This window comes from Poromitra crassiceps, assembly GCF_964638095.1.
Source record: "Poromitra crassiceps genome assembly, chromosome: 2".
NCBI lineage: Eukaryota > Metazoa > Chordata > Actinopteri > Beryciformes > Melamphaidae > Poromitra > Poromitra crassiceps.
Window position 1 is genome coordinate 36439690 of NC_139624.1, and position 22421 is coordinate 36462110.

At 47.5% G+C, this 22421-nt stretch overlaps 2 protein-coding genes across 4 annotated transcripts in view; both read left to right on the forward strand.

Moving 5' to 3' along the window:
* Nucleotides 1-22421, forward strand: part of grm8a (glutamate receptor, metabotropic 8a) — a gene marked incomplete at both ends in the record, with an annotated part of 1167224 nt that overhangs the window by 579850 nt on the left and 564953 nt on the right. The window lies entirely within an intron of this gene.
* The window catches only part of LOC310794938 (WD repeat-containing protein 17-like), a gene marked incomplete at both ends in the record, with an annotated part of 138648 nt that overhangs the window by 114391 nt on the left and 1836 nt on the right, over nucleotides 1-22421 (forward strand). For both annotated transcript variants that reach the window (XM_083656969.1, XM_083656970.1), the window contains 3 exons: nucleotides 19548-19650; nucleotides 20759-20860; nucleotides 21212-21310. In XM_083656969.1, the coding sequence (XP_083513095.1) occupies nucleotides 19548-19650; nucleotides 20759-20860; nucleotides 21212-21310 (304 nt within the window). The remainder of the gene's footprint in view (nucleotides 1-19547; nucleotides 19651-20758; nucleotides 20861-21211; nucleotides 21311-22421) is intronic.

A 22421-nucleotide genomic window follows, 5' to 3' on the forward strand; every position in this document is an offset into this window, starting at 1 on the left:
GAAATCGGTGGAGTCCAAGGGCTCAAACGGATGACCCATTAGCCCATCCAGCACCGTAACCAGGTCCCATTTGGGAAAGACGCACCGCGACGGCGGGCGCAGTTTACGCGCTCCCTTCATGAAGCGCGAGACCAAAGGGCACGCCCCCACGGGGCTCCCTTCAATTCCCATGTGGCAAGCAGAAATCGCGGCGTACACCTTAAGCGACTGCGGGGACTGACCCGCGTCAAGCAGGCTCTGAAGGAAACAGAGAACTGGTCGCACACTGCAGTTCACTGGATCCACGCCCTTACTTGTGCACCAACGCGAAAAGACCCGCCACCTGTACGTGTACTGAGTGCGGGTCGAAGCAGCCCTAGCACTCTGAATAGTGCATAACACATTATCGGGCAAGACCCGGGCTAGCAACTGGTCCCATTCAGGAGCCAGACTGCTAGCTTCCACCTGCCTGGGGAGGGGTGGAACACCTCCCCCTCTGCCTGGGATAGGAGATCCGCCCGTACCGGCAACGCCCAGGGCGGACCTTGCGCCAGGGAGACCAGGTCCGCAAACCATGTCTGCCTGGGCCAGAATGGGGCCACTAGAATGAGCCGGAGGCGCTGTTCCTTCACCCTGTCCAACACCTGCCAGATCAGGGGGATCGGTGGAAACGCATAGAGCCCCTCCGTATGACGGGGATAGCCTCGAGACAGCAGGTCGGCGCTGTAATTCAGCCGTCCCGGCAGATAAACCGCCGACACTGAAAGGAGACGGGGATACGCCCACAGGTGAATCCCCGCCGCTAACTGGTTCAGCGCCTTCGACCGCACACCGCCCTGTTTGTTCAGGTGGGCGATCGCCGCCGTATTGTCTGAGCGAATCAGCACATGGTGTCCATGTATGATCCGCTGGAAGTGAAGCAGAGCCAGGCGAATCGCCTCCAGCTCTAGCACGTTTATGTGGCGAAGCTCCTGAGCCTCCCACCGGCCGTTTGCCAAGAAATGTCCGCACACCGCACCCCATCCCCAGAGGGAGGCGTCGGTGCGAATTACCAACCTGAGCAGGACAGGGCCCAGCCGAGTGCCTCTCGAGAGGTAGCCCATATGGCCAGCGCCTGCCGGGCCTGACCTGTCAGAGGAACCCTGCGATGACGGTCCCTGGCCAGGTCCAGGCGAAGCCTGAGGAACCAGATTTGGAACGGACGCATGTGTAACCTCCCCAAAGGGAGCACATGCAGTGCTGAGGCCATCAGGCCCAACATCACCTATTGCCCTCGCTGTCCGCACCGTGCGAGCCTGTCCCTCCGGCGAAAGACGGGCCCGCATGGCCCGGGAGTCTAGCTCGAGCCCCAGGAAGGTCTCCGCCTGAGCTGGGACGAGGCAACTCTTCTGCCAGTTCACCCAAAACCCTAAGGTTTGCAGGTGACCTCCCCAGTGGGAGCACATGCAGTGCTGAGGCCATCAGGCCCAACATGACTGGCACTGAGGGCACAGACCTAACGTCCTTGCTGTCCGCACTGTGCGAGCCTGTTGCTCTGGCGAAAGGCTCGCAGGGAGCCAGTTCACCAAAAACCCTAAGGTTTGATATAGGAAGACGCGGATCCCCTTCGCGCGGAGGGGAGCCAAGGCTGTCTCCACGCACACCGTGAAGGTTCGCGGGCTCAAAGACATGCCGAATGGCAAGACACAGAACTCGTAAGCCTTCCCCAGGAAAGAGAACCTCAGATATTTCCTGTGTCTCCTGACCACGTGGACATGGAAGAACGCATCTTTCAGATCCACGGAAGTAAAGAAATCCCCCTGTCTCAACGCGTTCAACAGGCAGGGAAAAGACAGCATTCGGAACGGGAACTTCCTCAGCGTCTTGTTGAGACGCAGAAGGTCCAATTTTGGACGCATGGAGCCGTCCTTGGGCACCCAAGCGCACCTCTGCCTTGGGAACCGAGCGAATCACCCCTTTGGCGAGGAGAGGACTCCCCCTCCATGGCCGGATCGGGGGTCCCGTCGAACGTGGGTGGGGGCCTGGCAAACTGTAGAGCGTACCCTTTCTGGAGGGTGCGCCGTAATGGGGACGGGGAACATAGACGCTCCCAGGCATCGAGCCTGTTGGACAAAGATGGTCTCTTGTGGCCAAAGGAGCGGAACCCGTCATGAGTATATTGTTGGGCACAGGGACCTTTTGATCCGGTACCCTGAAGGGGGGGCGGGACGTGAGAGGCTACGCCCCCCGTGCCGCATGGTCAGTTCCGTAGAAGCTGTGCATGCTGGGGGAGAATTTCTTACGCAAGCTCCACCTACTGACGCGCCCCGTGGGTGCGTTGTATCGAAGTAACCCCCCCGCCGTGCGACTTTCGCCGGCTGGGGGGACTGCGGAGGTAACGTTCTCTTTCGAGTCCGGCCGCACGTGGACTTGTTTGACAGTGCGGTCCCCAGGAGAGCTCCCGACCAGCAATGGGCCCTCTGCGCCATTGATGGTGGGCTGTCCTAGGAGCCTCTAGCCGAGGCCAAGCCGTAGCCATGGACCAAGGCGAGCCTTGATGACAGGTATGAGACCCTGGGGGAGCTCCCGACCGAACTCGGGCCTTGGGCACCGAGGACGGTGGGCCTAAAGCTACAAACCGCAGGCTGGCACTGAGCCCAGCCTTGGTGAGCCAACCGGTGAGCTTGACCTGAGCGCTGCCAACCGAGGCCAGGCCGTGGCCATGGACCAAGGTGCGCTGTGCCCCCTGTCAGGCTCCCTGCGCTTGCAGGGGATGCCCCAACAAAGGGAATGCGACCCATGGAGAGCTCCCAACCACCCCGGGCCCTGGGCACCAAGTGCGGTGGGCTTGTCCTTAGAGCTACAAGCCAAAGGCTGGCACTGAGCCCAGACCTTGGCGAGCTGAAACCCCTGCTGGACGCGTAGCGCCAGCAAGGGGCGGTACGTCTATTGTAGACCATTCTAACGTTACTCCAGCCGGAGTAAACGTGCGCGCTCTACACGGAGGTAGCTCGCGCCCAATGTACTTAGCACACAGATACTAACTGCACGGGTGCACGCCAGCTATCTGCAACAATACTATCGTTCTGTGCTAAACAGTACTAATGCTATCTGCACGTATGCAAGCTAGCTTTCACACTTTTTTTCAGAGCGGACCTTGGTCAGCTCTCAAGAGCTTAGCTGCGGCCCTGGGCATCGCCCCACGAACTGCTCCCTTGAAGGGCTCGCTCGTGAAGATAGCCCAGCAGCTGCAAGACCAAGGGTTCAAAGCGCCTGTGCAGCGTGCTCCTGCCTAAGGCAGAACACGCACTTATTGTGCCGGTTCATACTCGGCCAATGTAGTTTTACACACGGCCCATCCCCTCGCTGACTTTCCCTGCTCAGTAGCACAAGGGAAAGCAGGAAGCTAATCACTAAATAGCAAGCTCCCGCAGGCCGCACCCTGTTAGCGGGAGTACCGTTTTAAGCAAGCTAGCAAACTAGCAAGAAGCACAGGCTAGACAGTAAGCAACTCGGAGGCTAGCGAACGTGCGCGTGCAACGGGAACGTAAGCGGCAATAGCCCAGCCCGAAGGGAAGGCAACAATACCCACAACCTGTTAACCCGAGAGAACAAGCGTGAACAAGCCACTAGCTAAGCTAGCGTAAGCACTGAGAGACAAGCCTGCGCTAACACAAGCCTGCGCGCAAGCCGGTGCAGCGAGTCTCTACCCTGAGTAACACAGGGAAGCGAGCGTGACCGCAAGCTGAAAGCCAGCGGCCCGCGAAGCTAGTCAATGTCAGAAGAAACTCCTCAGAGGAAGTTACAATCTAGTAGATGCTATTTGCACGACGGCAAGCAACACTTAGCAGACAAGCAAGCTGGCTAAAATGGCGTAAGTACTGAGAGAAGCGGCTAACACACTCGTGTGGAGCGAGCTTACCTAGCTAGCGTATTCGCTCAGCTATTATCTCAGAGCGCCAGTAATAGCTACACTACAAGCAGTATGTAGGTCCCAGCAACGCCTGTGCAGCGTGCTCATGCCCTAGGCAGTGCACACATTAATTGTAGCCTCACAGCTAACAGCACCTGGCTGTCCCCCCCTCTCTCTGCTAACAGGAATTAACGGGGGTTATACCGTGTAAGCTAACTAACAGTAGCCTGCAACGGTAAGATAGCTGGAGTGCTACACAACGCGAGATGCTGGCTGCACGGGAGCAAGCTAGCTATCTAGCTAACTGGAGAGCACGGCTTCTAGATACTACTCTCGCTTAACGTTACTCCAGCCGGAGTAAACGTGCGCGCCCTACACAGAGGTAGCTGGCGCCTAAAGCTGGCGCCTAAAGTACACAGACACTAACTGCACAGGTGCACGCTAGCTATCTGCCACAATACTGGGTGCGTTACCCTGTCTGGGGACGCAGCCTGCTAATTAGCCTATTGTTCTGTGCTACACAGTACTGACGCTAATCGCACGTATGCAAACTAGCTTTCACAATTTTTGAGCGCAGACCTTGGTCAGCTCTCAAGCTTAACACATTGACTGCCAGCCGTTTTTTTTTGCTGTACTGTAGGTAGCTTCTGCCAAGCCGTTTTTTGAGGATTCTGGCTCATTTTACAAGAGCCGAGGATTCGTTTCAGCTTGGACTTTGTGAACATACAATATCTCAAAAGTACTAATAGAATGTGTACTTTCTCTGTCTAAAAGAGTTAGTTTGTAGAGTTAGTAGTTATGTAAGCATTAGCAGTTGAATACAGCATGGTTTTAGCGTCAGAAAAAATATTCAGAGATAAACGGCTTTTTGTGAAATTGGATAGAACAGTCACTTTAACCATTCATTTTTGGCTCTCTCTCTCTCTCTCTCCCTCCCCCTCTCGCTCTCTCTCTCTCTCTCCCTCCCTCTCGCTCTCCCTCCCTCTCTCTCTCTCTCTCTCTCTCTCGCTCCCTCTCGCTCTCCCTCCCTCTCTCTCTCTCTCCCTCCCTCTCGGGAGGGAGACGCACTAGGTTTAATCCTAGTGAGAGGGGGAGAGGGAGAGAGAGAGAGAGAGAGAGAGAGGGAGGGAGGGAGAGAGAGAGAGAGAGAGAGGGAGAGAGCGAGAGGGAGAGTTGCTTCAACTCCTCCCTCCGTGGGCGTTCTTCTTGGCTGCAGCGCCGTGTAACAAGCACTTTCCTACCTGTGCAAATTCACTTTCTCATACTCTCGACCTCTCAAATAAATTTCTGAATAGAAATTAAATTACTCTAAATTAGAGCGAAAAAGAAACAAAAAAGAATGGGTTGAAAATCCCATTCTAAAAGCCTTTTATGGCTGTTTCCAATTTGGTGCTATTTTGCAAGGCAAAATGGCCTGCTGCTTGTCACCAGCCTCACTGCCCCGCTGCCGCTGTGCCTGGCTGTGCCTGTCTGCGTGGCCGCTCCCCGAGGAAGCCCGGCTGGACTCGCCCGCCTCCCGGAGCCCTGGCCGAGAGCTCCGATGAAGCCCCTGCGACTCTGGTCATATTTACGCTGCGTGCCTCAAAGTGTGCTCCATCCGCAATCCACGATGCAAGTTTGCAATCCCGCACCGCCAGCAATCAACGCGAAAACGAAAGCGCCTCCGCCAATCCATTTTCATGAGAATGGAAATGGATCACACTGCTTTTTGCTTGCCTTCCTACTTCCTTGTCGCCACTTAGTGGGTCGGTGGAATGGGTTGTACACGTTGTACACGTCCAATACTTATATAAGATATGTAAAAGGGTTAGATGCACAACCCCCCGTTAAAAAAAAAAAATCGATGCCAAGGACGTGTTTACACGTTGTTGGCAGTCAACAGCTGGATTCTGAAAACGTGTTTACACGTTGTTGGCAGTGAATGTGTTAATATTGGCTACCCCAGCCGGGGAAAACGTTAAGCACGCTACGCGGCGGTAGCCTCTTATACAGGTGTTAACTTTAAGAAGACACTCTTAGCTTTTAGATGACTTGTTCCGACGCCGCTGGTGAAGAGAACAGGATCGGGTCCCCGAAGCCTGCAGAATCTCATCCACGCAAAACCTCTTGAGGTGGGCAAAGTGAGACAGAACGAGCCCTTATTTCTTTTAGCTTCTGAGAGCACTAATTTTAGCTAACACACGGAGCTTTGCAACGACACGTCCTCAGCTGGCTGGAAGAGACGGTGAGTGGCGTACCCGGGGCTGACGGGGCGTGACGTAGTCACGTGGAACCACGTCAGCCCCAGGGGGGCACCACGCCACCTACTGGTGGGTGGTCGGTTTCAATAAAAAGATAATTTTCGGAGCGAAAATGACAGTCTTCCATAGGGCTGCGTACGCAGCGGATAAGGCACTAGAGTGAGAGCTTGAGTTCGAAACAAAGTAAAACACAGCCTGACTAGCACAGGGAAAACTCGTTGACCCGTCCGGGATGCGAGTGAGGCAAGCCGAACGGTGCCAAGCAACAGTTGGCAACCTAGCGAAGAGTTAGCTAACCTACAGCTAATGGTGCACAGCAACAGTTACAGTAAAGGTAGTGTAACAATTCTACCCTGCTAGGGGAAGCTAGGTTAATGGCTGGCAAGATCGCTACGTTAGCAACTAGCTAACAACAACACTCCCCGGCTGGGGAGAATTAGCAATCAAGCTAGTCGGGGCTAGCGTAACAATACTACTACACCAGCTACCCCACGCCACGAGGCTGGTTAGCAAGAGACTGCCGGAGCTAGCGGTTAAACTAACAAGAGAAATACTGTAAGCTTTCATAGCAGGTTCCGCCGTTCCTAGTGAAGAGAACTGGGTCGATGAAAAACCTCCCACAGTCTCGTCCGCCGCTCCCGTGTCGGTTTGTGGAACTCAAGGGATGGGTATCCCCTACTGGACAAGAGCTAACCATTGCTAGCAAAAAGGTCAAGAGAGGACATTCTATCCAGGTCGCTGGAAAAGCAAAAAGAGAGAGTTCTGGCCACAGGCACGGACGTGACGTGGCGGTCACGGGGGCGGAGCGGGTGGCCGTGTCATTGCCAGTCGCCAAGACGCCTTCAGACGTAATGGGTGGTTTTATAGGGGTCGATTTTTTTTGAAAAATTTACATTTATCCAGTAGGATCGCTGCAGGGAGCAGCTTGGCATAATGTGAGAATCCGAAGTTCGAAACGAAGTAAAACGCTACGTAAGAAGTCACAAAGTAACACGAGTAGAGCAAACACATTGTTGATTTTGTTATTTTCATAGGATTTGTTGATGGTAAGCAATGCATTAAAAAACACCAGCCTTATCCTTTAAGTAAAAATATTTAGTAGAAATTAATAAAAAAGAAGAAGAATAGATTAAGTGGTCTCAAAGGTAAACCAGAGAATAAAGTTCCTCGCCAGAGTGTCAACCTATATTAACAGGTCAGCCTTAGAAGTCCTGGCTGGGGCCCTAATTCAATGTCATGACTAATGGCCCATTTCCACCGCAGGTAGTAGCGCGGTCCCGCTCCGCTCGACTCGATAAATGGTCTCATTCCACCGCTAAAAACTGTCCCAGCCCGGGTTGTATTGGGGTTGAGTCGTGCTACTTTTCGTACCTGCCTCGTCGGGATTCTATTCTGTAAACCCGGTACCATACGGTGACGTGAAAACATTGTTGACGACTGATTGGTCAGGCAGAATCGTGTTTACTCTGTCTATCTACTGACTGTCAATGCAATGCTGCATACCAGTTTAGTGGGATTACCTTCTCTTCTGTTATGTATATTTCCATCAGTCTTTTGTGTTGCTGCCTTCGCCTCTGGTGAAATAAAATCGTGGCGGTGGTTTCAATTGTCTGAGAGAGAAAAAAGGCCGCTGCTCAGGAAGCTCCTGTTGAGTGCAGCGCTCCGCTAGGCCGCAGGCGGGTCTTTGGTGAAGCCGCGGTCTTGCCTGGTGAGAGGCCGCCGGGGTACAGGCTTCACTCTGTTGCGCCTCTCCCGTCCGCGCGCAGCGCATGCCTGTGAGTTTGACTAACTACAAAGTGATATCCATTCTCCTGGCCGATTGTCACATTTGCCCATGTACACTGTAGGTCATTTAGAGGCACCAGTATTTCATAAACAGTTTAAAAGTTCTGTGGATGGATTTAATTGTAACGTTATGTGCTTTTATTTTTAGTTTAAAGAAAATGTGAATTACTGCACAGCTTATATTACTTGGTTTATCAGTATCGTTATTTGAATTACATTACGACTATGCAAATGGTCTGGGTGTTCCAGTGTGCCTTGTGAGGCCTACACCTAACCTTCACGGATAGGAGATGGACATAGTCCCCATCTCAGGATTAGTTTTTGTTTTTCGCTTGCCCAATGGCAGTGTTTTATTTTTCATGTTAAGTGTTTTATGTATATTGTGTACCCTTCCCCCCGCTCCCCTCCCCCAACAGTGCAACAGAGGTAAATTAGACGGTGGACCTGCCCGGCAGTCAGGATTCTACAGCCCCCCCCCCATGGTACACTATATCAATGCATTGTTTTTCTTCTCTTCTTCATCAAATGTGCGACACACTTTTCTTTCTAAGCCCAACTTATTAAAATATGTCTAATACTATAAAACTAGTTACTTGGAATGTAAACAGGATTCAGAACCCAGTAAAAAGATACAAGATTCTAGCACATCTTCAATCATTGAACTGTGATATCGCTATGTTACAAGAAACCCACCTCACTATGCAGGAGTCTTTGAAATTAAAACAAAGATGGGTGGGCCAAGTGTTCTCTTCTCCAGGTTCGGGAGCTGCAAGAGGTGGCAGTATTATAGCTAAAAGAATCTCCTTCATGCCACAAGAAGTGAGAGTGGATGACGAGGGCCGCTATGTGGTCCTGTCAGGTACAATTCAGAATGAAAAATGCACATTGGTCAATCTTTATGCACCAAACTCGGCCCAGGCTCTCTTCCTCTCCCCTCTCAACACCCTGCTAGCTCAGTATGCTGACACCCCCCTAGTGGTGGGCGGTGACCTCAACCTAGTCAGTGACGCTGTCATTGACCGCTCTGGCGGCCCCATACCATCAGATAGAGCCTCATCAGCAGCATTTAGTGAGATGTTGAGCTCATTGGCATTGACTGATATGTGGCGACTGATAAATCCGCAAGAGCGGGAGTATACATTCTATTCAAATGCACACAACTCTTATTCTAGGATTGACTATCTCCTCATATCATCCACCCATACTGCAAATGTAATAGACACAGAAATTCATAGTATTCTCATATCTGACCACGCACCCCTGTCAATGACTTTCAGCCTTAGTTTTAATAACCATCACAGAACAAAACAATGGAGATTTAATAATTCATTATTACAGGACGAGGAATTTGTCTCCTTAATAAATCAAAGAACGGATGAGTTCTTTAGAATAAACCTGAGTTCAGTCCCTTCTATACAAACTGTATGGGATGCCTTTAAAGGACGGCTTTCCCGTGGGGAATATGAATATATATAAAATCTCACGCCCCTAAGGTTTTCGAATCCGTTGAAATTTTTGAAATTGGTTGTTCACAGCCAGAGCAATCAACCATCTCTCACATATTTTTTGGCCTCGCCGACGCGTTTTACATCAGAGAGGCCAAGTCCGCCTTGCGGAAGTCGAGCACCTATGAACTACAAGTGTTGTGGGGCTGTGCCGCCATGGTCCCGCCTCTAGAGGTCTTCCACGCCCCTTCAGAGGTCCTGAAGAAAAACAAAAGGCAGCCATCTTTTTTCACCACATAGCCTAGGCTAGCTATTGTTAGCTCCCCATAGCTCCTTGCAAAGAACCATATCTCGGGAACGGAAGCACCTACAGACACGGGACTGGCGGCATTGGAAAGCTCGTCAAATTTTACATCTAGTAGAAGGTGCGTTGAAGTTACGAAATCAACGCTGAGTGTTGATTTTGATTTTAGATTTTTTTTACGTGAAATAGTTACAACATCAGATGCGCGTAACTCCTACGAAAATGCCTTAAAATGCATGACATTTTTATTATGAAGACATCTCCCGACATATATACTACCATTTAAATTTGGTGCAATTTGGAGGCAAAATTCTTTTTTATTATTCTTGTTCTACTAATGTTTTTATGTCGAAGCCTTCTTCTTCTTCTTCTTCTTCTTTGAGTTTTATGGCGGTTGGCAAGCATATATGTGCATTACCGCCACCTACTGGAGTTTGATATCAGCCAAATGCCTGAGGGGTGGGCGTGGAATCGGCCACGCGAGCCCAGTGCATTGTGGGAACTGTAGGATTTCGGCTCCCCGCACCCGCACCCCGCACCAGCATTGAGAAATGAAAAGAAAACCAACTTACTAGAAAAAATTAAGACATTAGAGTCACAACATATGTTGGAAACAACTAATCTTGACCTGAAGAGAGATCTACTCATGGCAAGAGCTGACCTACAATCTATACTGCACGAAGAGACTGCCTACGCGCTCTACCGTCTGCATAGGAGATACTTTGAGAGTGGAGATAAAGCGGGAAAAATGCTAGCCTATCAGCTCAAACAGCAGGAGAGTAAACAGTCAATACCAGCAATAAGGGACTGCAGTGGTAAGATTGTCACTGATCAGGCCTCTATAAATTCATCTTTTAAGGAATCCTACTCCAAAATATATCAAGCTGAATGTCACTCTCAAGAACATAAAGTGGAAGAATTCCTTAAGGACATTTCTCTCCCAACATTAAGCACGCATGAAAGAGAAGAACTGGACACACCAGTTCAGGAAACTGAGATCTCCACAGCAATTGCAAAGTTAGCCAATGGTAAATCCCCAGGGGGTGATGGGTACACCATAGAATTTTATAAACATTTCCAGAACAGCCTGTGCCCAGTCCTGTCCCAGCTATTTAATAATATCATAGATAATCAGTCAATGCCAATGTCAATGCGTTCAGCTACTATCTCACTTATCCCGAAACCTGGAAAAGATCATTTAGATATGGGCAATTATCGCCCTTTAAGCCTTCTGAACAACGATTATAAAGTGTTTACGAAAATTCTGTCCCTTCGCTTGGAGAAAGTTATCAGCTCTTTGGTGCATATAGACCAGGTAGGATTTATACCAGGCAGACTCTCAGCCAACAACATGAGAAGACTGTTTCAAGTCATGCAAAGAGCTAGTTCCCTTCAATGCCCAGCAGTAGCGATATCGCTGGACGCAGAAAAAGCCTTTGATAGGCTAGAGTGGCCTTACCTGTTCCAGATATTGTCAAAGTATGGTTTTGGAGCATTTTCTTTACAATGGCTCAAGGCTCTTTATAACAATCCTGTATCCTCAGTCAAAACCAATGGCCTGATTTCGGAGCCTTTCCACCTCCACCGCGGTACAAGACAAGGATGCCCTTTGAGCCCGTTAATGTTCGTCCTAGCACTCGAACCATTGGCTTGTGTCATCTGCGAAAACACGAATATTATGGGCATAACAATAGGCAACCATGATTTTAAGTTAAATATGTATGCAGATGATATTCTACTGACCTTAACAAACCCAGTTCATTCAGTGCCGAAGGTACTGGAGGTAATTCAACTATTCAGCTCATTTTCAGGCTACAAAATCAATTGGAGTAAGAGTGAAGCAATCCCGCTGAACTCTGGAACATTTCCAGCAGATCTGAGCACCGCTCCTTTTGTTTGGAAGCCTGATGGAATGAGGTATCTAGGGATAACCATCAAATCCCCAATTTCCAGGATTTTTGACCTTAACGCCCCCCCCTTGTTGAGATCGATCCGCGATGATATTAAGAGGTGGACAGTTCTCCCGCTCTCTTTGTGGGGTAGAGCAGAGGTAATAAAAATGAACATACTGCCCAGACTGTCCTACATTATCTCTGCTCTCCCTCTACAAATTCCACAAGGCTGGTTTCAGGAGATCGACACAATGTTTTCCAGTTTCCTCTGGAAAGACAAGAAGCCGAGAATAAGTCGTAAAAAGCGGTCAAAACCTAGATCCCAAGGTGGATTGGGTGTCCCAGATGTTTTCATGTACTATCTGTCATACAATTTAAGATTCCTACTTTCGTGGAGTTACAATGACAGTGTGATAAGGGGTAGCTGGCATTGGCTCGAAAAGGAATTAATTATGGAAAGTAACAGGTCTATTTCTTTATCTTCATTATGGTATTATCCAAAACCTCCCTCCAAATTAGTTAACCCAATTATAAAGTTCTCATGTGATGTTGTGAAAAAGCTGTACACCAAACTAGGTATTAACGGAGCCTCCCTCCCCTCTTGTCCTATATGGAACAACCCATTGCTAACAGCTGGTGGGAACCCATTATCTGACAAAGTGTGGCAGGGACAGAACATACATAAGCTAGGACAGGTGGTGAGGGATGGGTCATTGCTCTCACTAACTGCACTTAAAGAAACGTATGGATTGAGCAACAACGCTTTCTTAACCTATGTACAGCTTAAAGCAACATTAGACAGAATCTTAACTCCGGCCATTGGTGGCCACAGGGGAATAGATGCGCAGCTGGGAGCTATTGCCTGTGGGAAAAAAACTGTCTCAAATCTTTATAGGCTTTTGTGCCTTTCTTCTCCCAACTGTAATATTCTGCCCCAAATGCAATGGCAACAAGATCTGGGAATTAATTTAACAGCAGCTGAATGGGACAGTTTGTGGAGGGTTTCAATCACTAGAAGTAAATGTGTTAGATATAGAGTAATACAGATGAAAATAATGCACAGGGCATATTTCACGCCTGCCAAACTTAAAAAGATTGACCAGAACCTGTCAGATCAATGTTGGCATGGTTGTGGTGAAGTAGGAACCCTCAGGCACATGCTCTGGAACTGCCCGGCTGTCAGATCCCTGTGGAGGGATGTGGCACAAATGCTTACAAGGATCCTCAACATAGAGTTCCAATTTTCACCCAAGACTTGTCTGTTGGGGTCCCGTATTGAAAATGTGCAAAACGAGAAGCAGCAAAGATTAATCGCCCTTGCATGCCTTGCTACAAAACGCAGGGGCAGCGGAAGGCTGTTCAAGTAGGTCGGGCTCAACCGCAAAAATTAGACTAGACTACATCAGACAACAATATGAAACTTTTTGAAGTTTACTCCATTAGTTAAATGATGCTTATTATCGGAGACAGGTGAGTTCAGGCTATTTGCATAGGGCCGTGCGGCGCTGTCAATGAATTAATCAAGCATCACTTCGATTCAGCCTCGTGGTTTAAATAGTGCTACTACTACTTTGCGAACAGGAGGGATAGAATAATACACAAGTAGTGAAACACAAAAAAGCACCAGCTGATGCTGCACCTCGGCAACACACACACTTTCCCCCTCCCTCCTCCTCCACACACACGCCAGACTCACCATATCTTTCTCTCTCTATCTCTTTACATTCTGCCGAAGAACTGCGTCCTCTTGTCGTTGCTCTGGACGAACTCCCTTGCAATCACCGAAACATCCACTTTGTCCAAATAGTCCTTGTGTGTATGGCCACACATCAGGCTATTAAGTCTTTTTTGTGTCATTGTTGATCGCATATAGGTCGTTGATCACATAATATATATCAATCAATAGGTCTTTAAACGACAGAGGGACGAGAAAGACCTCTCGGCGCTGGCAGACGACACGGGGATTGTATAAAACAACTTCAACAGTTTGTGTACATCTGGCAGGAGTGTTTTTGCCACAGGTGTATTGTTCATTGCTGACACAACAGATGACACGGTTAGGGGTTTGCCTGCTTCCTCCTCGCCCTCCTCGAAAAGCTTGATTGTGTCTGGCAACATATCAAGCTGTGTGCCGAGAGAGTCAACATTAAAATCCTTCTCGTAGAGACACAGAATAGCAGACAGGAAAACCCTTCAATCAGGCGCTCCAGGGCAGCTGCCACATGCAAGTCTCTCTGCACAAAACGACGGTCCAACTCCCCAAAAGTAGGTCGGGCTCAAGCCCTACCGGCCCTATAGGCTCCGCGGCCCATGACAAAATGATTGATTTTAATGAACTGGAAAGTGAGGAAACCCTCCTGCTTCTCGAGAGACAGATGGCTCGAGGATTTCCTCCAACTTTTAAGTATGGAGAACGCCACCTCCATCCTCAGGGACATGGATTTTTTTTTTTTGTTGATGTTGTCGTTGTTGTTATACCTGTCTTGTTGATATATATGAGTTGTTGCCAGCATTGCTAGGTAACTTGTAATTGCTAGTATGGTGTGATGTTGTTTGTCGCGTGTCGTTGCTTTAATGTCTTGTAGCTCTGTAAAACAAAAAGAAAAAAAAAATTGTAACGTTATGTTATAGCCTACTTCGGCTATTAGGCGGAGGACAGATATGCGGTCGCTATGACGACCAGCTGTGGGCGGGGGTGGGCGGGGGCAGATGATCGGCGGTCGAAGCAGAACATCCATCGGGCCGAAACGAGTAGAGCCGATTGGTGACGAGCTGTGCAGGGCAGTAAAATGTGGTGGAAATGAGCCATAAGCCTCCGGCCTTCCGGACCGCCCATCGCTGGTCAGACCGATCGGATGCCATTCTAAGGGATTGTTTTGATCATGTGGACTGGGAGGCACTCAGAGCAGGGGGAAATCTCAGTGAGTACACAGACACTGTGACAAGCTTCATCAGAAAATGCACTGAGGACGTCCCCGCAATAAAAATAAAAATCATGCCCAACCAAAAACATGGATCAACAGTGATGATGAGGCAGCCCTCCACGCACGGACCACTGCCTTCAAATCCGGATCACCAGAGAAATACAAACAGGCATGCTACACCCTCAGAACAACAATAAAAAAAACAAAGAGGGAATTTGGCAATCGGCCAGTTGCACCAGGGCTTATGCCGGTCGTTGTGGAAGCTCCGGGGGAAAATGGCGGCGATTGAGTGCCAGGCAGTCTGAATGAAATTGAATGTAACGTTCCCAATTCTATGTATTAAATTCAAAAAAACTAACGTCAACTGGGCTTATACCCAGTCTTAAGCCCTGTTGGTGCAACTGGCCCCTGGAGTCTAAACTTGACTCCAACAACCCAAAACATCTTTGAACAGGACTCCACGCTGCTTCCGATTTCAAGGGGCTGAAACAACACACCCCAAACACCTCACCCACCCTGCCGGACGAACTCAACGCATTCTATGCAAGGTTCCATCCCTCTGCCAGAGCACCCACCTTTACACCCACGACTGCATGGCGACACAGACCTCAAACACCATCGCGAAGTTTGCAGATGACACAGCAGTTGTAGGGCTGATCTTGAATGGCGATGAGATGGCCTACAGGAAGGAGGTGGATACCCTGGAACAGTGATGCCAGGTCAACCACCTCTCTCTGAACGTCTCCAAGACCATTGTGGATTACAAGAAGGGGAGGGAGACTCACCCCCCAGTGACCATCAACGGCACAGTGGTGGAAAGGGTGGAAAGCTTCAAGTACGTGGGAGTCAACATCCACCAGGACCTGACGTGGGCCAGCCACACCGCCACCATCGTCAAAAAGGCCCAACAGCGACTACACAGACTCAGACACCTATATACTGTAAATTTGGCCTGAGGCCCAAAATCCTCAGGGACTTCTAGAGGCACCTTCGAAAGCTTGCTGACCGGCTGTTTCACCACCTGGTACGGGAACTGTACCACCATGGACCGCAGGGCGCTTCGAAGGGTGAGGCGCGCAGCCCAGCACGTGACAGGATGTGAGCTGCATGCCAAAACTGCAGGAACTGTACAATCAGCGGTGCTTCAGGAGGTCCCAGAAGATCAAGGACACTAACCACCCGCATAACAGCCTGTTCTCCCTGTTGCCCTCAGGGAGAAGATACAGGGTCCTGAAAGCACGCACAAGCCGCTTGCGGGACAGTTTCTTTCCGCATGCCACGAGACTCCTCAATAAATAAACCCTCTATAAACCCGGATTATTGACATTTGCACACCTCTCTGCACACCTGGACACTTTTTTAAATACATTCCATCTCATTATCTTTAATATTTAATACCGTACTACCTATTTATTACCCTTCGTATTTTAGTGTTGCCACAACTGCCTTACTAGTTAACTACAGTGGGTTCGGAAAGTATTCAGACCCCCTTAAATTTTTCACTCTTTGTCATATTGCAGCCATTTGCTAAAAGCAATTAATTTCATTTTTTTTCCTCGTTCATGCACACACAGCACCCAATATTGTCAGAAAAACACAGACTTCTAGACATTTTTGCAGATTTATTACAAAAAAACACTGAAATATCACATGGCCATAAGTATTCAGACCCTTTGCTCAGTATTGAGTAGAAGCACCTTTTTGAGCCAATACAGCCATGAGTCTTCTTGGGAATGATCCAACAAGTCTTTCACACCTGGATTTGGGGATCTTTTGCCAATCCTCCTTGCAGATCCTCTCCAGTTCTGTCAGGTTGGATGGTGAACGTTGGTGGACAGCCATCTTCAGGTCTCTCCAGAGATGCCCAATTGGATTTAAGTCAGGACTCTGGCTCGGCCATTCAAGAACATTCACAGAGTTGTTCTGAAACCACTCCTTCGTTATTTTAGCTGTGTGCTTGGGATCATTGTCTTGTTGGAAGGTGAACCTTCGGCCCATTCTGAGGTCGTGAACACTCTGGAAAAGGTTTTTGTCCAGGATATCAATGTACTTGGCTGCATTCATCTTTCCTTCAATTGCAACCAGTCGTCCTGTCCCTGCAGCTGAAAAACACCCCCACAGCATGATGCTGCCACCACCATGCTTCACTGTAGGGATGGTATTAGGCAGATGATAAGCAGTGCCAGGTGTTCTCCACAAATACCGCTTAGAATTAAGACCAAAAAGTTCGATTTTGGTCTCATCAGACCAGAGAATTTTATTTCTCAGAGTCTGGGAGTCCTTCAGGTGTTTTTTGGCAAACCCGATGCGGGCTTTCATGTGTTCTGCACTGAGGAGAGGCTTCCGTCGGGCCACTCTGCCATAAAGCCCCGACTGGTGGAGGGCTGCAGTGATGGTTGTCTTTCTAGAACTTTGTCCCATCTCCCCGCTGCATCTCTGGAGCTCAGCCAGAGTGATCTTTGGGTTCTTCTTTACCTCTCTCACCAAGGCTCTTCTCCCCCAGATGCTCAGTTTGGCCGGACGGCCAGTTTGAGGAAGAGTCCTGGTCGTCCCAAACTTCTTCCATTTAAGGATTATGGAGGCCACTGTGCTCTTAGGAACCTTAAGTGCAACAGAATTTTTTTGTAGCCTTGGCCAGATCTGTGCCTTGCCACAATTCTGTCTCTCAGCTCTTCAGTCAGTTCCTTCGACCTCATGATTCTCATTTGCTCTGACTTTACACTGTGAGCTGTAAGGTCTTATATTGACAGGTGTGTGCTTTTGCCAATCAAGTCCAATCTATATAATTAAGCACAATGAAGGTGTAGGCCCATCTCAAGGATGATCAGAAGAATTGGACAGCACCTGAGTTAAATATACAAGTGTCACAGCAAAGGGTCTGAATACTTATGGCCATGTGATATTTCAGTGTTTTTTTGTAATAAATCTGCAAAAATGTCTAGAAGTCTGTGTTTTTCTGACAATATTGGGTGCTGTGTGTGCATGAACGAGGAAAAAAATGAAATTAATTGCTTTTAGCAAATGGCTGCAATATGACAAAGAGTGAAAAATTTAAGGGGGTCTGAATACTTTCCGAACCCATTTTGCCTATTGTTGCTGCTGTGATTGTGTTTGCTGTGATTTTGCACCTATTTAAATCTGCACCTTGTTTGTAACGGAGCCTACAGCAACAGGCAACCAGTGTTCCTCCTGGTACACTGGCATCACCGCAGCACTGAAAAGTAGGTTGCAGACAGCTCAGAACAAATTGGTTAGACTCATCCTGCAGCTTCATCCCAGGACTCACCTTTTGACATTCTCAAGTGGCTCAGGGTAGACATTACATTACATTACGTCATTTGGCAGACGCTTTTATCCAAAGCGACTTACAATAACTCATTTTTTGTCCGCAATAGAGCAATCAACTATGGAGCACAGTCTATGACAACTATAACTTCTGAAGGAACAGTGGTACAAGTTTAGGTTAGTGGTACAAGTTTAGGTTAGTTTTTTTTTTTTTTTTTATAAAGAAAGAGAGAGAACAAAGTTAGATCAAGAAGGGCCCAGATGGAGCCTGAAAAGGTGTGTCTTTAGTCTTTTCCGAAAGATCGGCAGTGATTCAGCCGTCCTGACCGAAGGTGGAAGCTCGTTCCACCATTGAGGTGCCAGGGACGAGAAGAGTCGAGATCGGGATGAGCGACTTTTGAGCCCCCGTAGCGAAGGAGGGGCGAGGTGACCTGCACTGGTGGAGGAGCGAAGGGAGCGCTGAGAGGTTTGGAACCTGACCATAGATTGCAGGTACAGGGGAGCTGACTGGTGTACTGCCCTGTAGGCCAGTACCAGTGTCTTGAATTTGATGCGGGCCGAGATGGGAAGCCAGTGGAGCTCCTGGAAGAGGGGAGTGACGTGAGAGAATTTGGGTTGGTTGAATACCAGACGGGCTGCAGCGTTCTGAATGAGCTGAAGCGGTCGGATGTCGGTGGCAGGTAGGCTGGCCAGGAGCACGTTGCAGTAGTCCAGGCGGGAGGAGACAAGAGACTGGACCAGGAGTTGAGTCGCTTCTCTTGTGAGAAAGGGACGGATTTTGCGGATGTTGTAGAGAGAGAACCTACAGGTAGAAGAGAGCGTAGCTCAAATCAAACTGTGCATGGTACACAAGAGAATTAAAAATGTTGTCCCACGATACCTCAGTGGCTACTTCACCAGGGTTTCCAGCTAGAGTTAAAAGAGTAATATGCCAAAACACATTCCTTTACTCGGCAGCAGTCCTATGGAAGTCCATAAACCCCTTCTTCTCTTTTAAATCATCAGTAAAGAGCTGGATCAGGAGAAGCAGGAGCTGGGTCTAGTTGCCGTCTTATTGGATTTGATTATTTTATTTATTTTACTGGATTTTATTATTTTATTTGATTCTAACTACTTTACTGGATTTTATTATTGGGATTATTGAATGTATTTTATTTTCCCTATGTTCCCCCCCCCCCTGCGTGGTGGGCTCACCCACGCATACCCACAGGCTCTGACAATGGTATTCTTACCATACATGTACACTCTTACATACATCACACGCACCCACATCATCCACGCACCAATACATATTCCACACAGTCATTATTATTAAGGACCGCAATGGAAACAAGCTATCAGCTTTTTTGCGTTAATCCTTTTGTTAATGGTGGGCTGATGTATATAATGTTGGTATTGTATATTTAATTTTCAATCAAATAATCAATAAGTAGGTCAATAGATACAGTAGTTTGGATTTGCAGGGATTTAGCTTCCTACCCAGACTCAGAAGAACTTGTGGATAAATTTGTTTATGCCTCACACGCAGTTAGCATAGCTGGAAGACTACGGGATCAAATAGCAGCACCTCTCAAAATTTGAATCCGCCTCTAACAAATACGGCTCTAAAACCTATTCAAATTGAAGAAAACAATCACAATTTTCAAACATACCAATTGCTATTTTGAGGAGTCAAATCATCCAGCTTTAGATAGCAGTTGTAAAATGTAAGTTCACATAACCTACTGTATATCATCACTGTCTTTTGCCTATATAAAGCTCTGATCAATCAGGAACTCTCTCTGATATCCCACCTCCTCAGAACAGCTGAGTGGATCTGATTGGACGGTGGATTGTGTCCAGCCAATTCTAGACCTGCTGAGTTACATCAGAACTGACTGCCTCATCATGGCCAAGTTGACTGAGTAAAATTATTATTATTATTATTATTATTATTGTTATTATTCGTAAGTAGTAGTAGTAGTAGTAGTATTTCAATTATAATCATCATCATCATATTGACCCATACCATTGCCATCAGGCGCTGCCTTGTGGAGTTCATGAGGTCGTGAAGTGTGCTATGATGCGGTGTGATGTAGGGATGCGTGATTATATAGGTATGTCATCGGCTGATAAATGATTTAAAATGAAATATCGGCATCTACCTGAAACCAACATTTCAGCTGATATGACAGGTCGATACAATCACACTTTAATTATGCCCAAATGCTTGATTCATGACTTGAGATTACATTATTTATTTGTTTTACAACTTGTGAAATAGGTCAATTGTCCCCGGTTGTGGTGGCTATGGTCAGGGTTGTCTCAAGGAGAGCATCGTCCAAGCCTGTTAGGATGAATCTTACAGTTTGTGAAGTAGTTTTCTTATTTTGACCAGTGAAAGACATGCACATGCACTGTATGTGAACATTTTGAGAAACGTATTTCTCTCTGCATCTGCCACTGGGCCATAACTATAAGAGGAGGCATATTAATGTGTTAATTCACCATAAGAGGAGGCATATTAATCTGCCACTGGGCCATCACCATAAGAGGAGGCATATTAATGTGTTAATTCACCATAAGAGGAGGCATATTAATGTGTTAATTCCACTATAGAAGATACTTGATGTTCTCTGAAATTAGGGGGGGGGGGGTGCGCATATATCGGTATTGGTAATTGGCTAAAAGAGTTATAAAGTATGTGCATATTATTGGATATTGGCAATTATCCTGTATTGTGCATCCCTCATCTGATATACTGTACATCTCTCTCTTTACCTCACCTCATGAATCAGGATCATTCAATTTACTCAACACATACATGACAATGTAACGTTCAATTAAAAATAATAAGATTTCCATACAGCAACAATGTTAGTATATTATGGAAAATGTTTGTACTTTGCATCATTATCTGTGTGTGTGTGCGTGTGCGCGTGTGCCTGTGTGTGCGTGTGTATGTGTGCGTGCGTGTGTGTGTGTGTGTATGTGTGCGTGTGTGTGCGTGCGTGTGTGCCTGTGTGTGCGTAGAGCCCGCAGTGAGCTGTTGATCCTGTGTGGCTATATTGGAGCTCTGCTGGCCATTAGAAGACAATACTCCAGCATCATACCTGCACTCTATGAATACACAAGGTATGTATGTGGAATTAACCCTGGACTGGAGTTGGCTAACAATCCACCAGTGTCTTGTTGTTCATGATTTTGGTGACACCTAATGGTGATAAGCAGTCATTGCTTTGGTCCTTTGCCCTCAACTGTAGGCACTGGCCAAACGTACTGTAATAAAGACACTCAGTGGTGTCTGTGGCTTCATACAAAAGCCAAGATCACAACTTCATTACCTGGAGATACCAAACTTCATCATGAGTTATTTGTGTGAGATGAGTTTGGTTCAGGATTTATTTAGCGATTGTTGCTGTAATCCGATTAAGTTTGGATTATTTAAGTAGATGTAGCCACTGTGTACTTTTCAATGTTTGTCAGTCAGCTGTTGAAGCGGAGAGAGGTGTGTGTTCCTCTGAAGATCGAGCAGCTGACTGTGGAGCTGGACGCCTGGCGGGCCTGCACACAAACTAACAGCAAGTAGGTTATGTACGCACGCACGCATGCGCGCGCGCGCACACACACTTACACACACACACACACACACACACACACACACACACACACACACACACACACACACACACACACACACACACACACACACACACACACACACACACACACACACACACACACACACACACACAGAGTCATGAGAGGTGAGAAATGGCATCTTAAGAGCATGTCTAGCTAACCAAATTGTGCCACCACAACATCATGGCTAGGTTGGTAATCAGACCAAAGTTTTGTTGAATGCTTAACCAAATTGTTTTAACCAGACTTCATTTTTTTTTATCATGAAATTTGTATTCTTTTTCACAGATTACATCATCATTATTCATTTAGAACAAAAAGAGAAACTAGTATGCCTATGATTAATAACCCATAAAAGACAAACACCACAAAAAACACAGACATATCCCAATACAAATCCCAAAAGAAAACGACAAAAGACAACAGGGGGGGGGGGGGGGGGGGGTTATTGGGAAGGTCATCAATTTTTGTCTTGGATATCCTCCACACACACACACACACACATCACTACTGCTTGGTAGGCTACTTACACACACATCTTCTCTTCATACACGCAACTTTCCATTTCAAGTGAAACGTAAAAGGGTTTCCAGAGCTTTACACTCTACCGCCGTACTTCCTCTTTGGAGTATATTGCTCAGATCCTGGGGCAAGTAATTTATTAGTGGCTGCCATATTTTCATAAAGTTGTTTTCATTATCTTTTATTCTGGCACTGAGTCTCTCCAGGAAGTACAAATAACACATTCTAGAATTGAACTCAACTTCTTTGTTATGCACACCCAGAATCTGGCTATTTTCGGACATTCCCAAAGACAATGTATATAATTTCCATCTGCCACTTTACATTTGGTACAAAGGGGGGATCTGCTCGGGTCAATTTTATTCAGGAATTGAGGCGTTCTATGTTGTCTGTGTAATATTCTATATTGCATCTCCTTGAATCTATTACAGAAAAACAGACAATGACAGGCTCTAATAGCTTCCCCCCAGCTCTCTTTGTCATATTCAATTTGAAGATCCTTTTCCCATCTTGCTGTCACTTTATCTATATT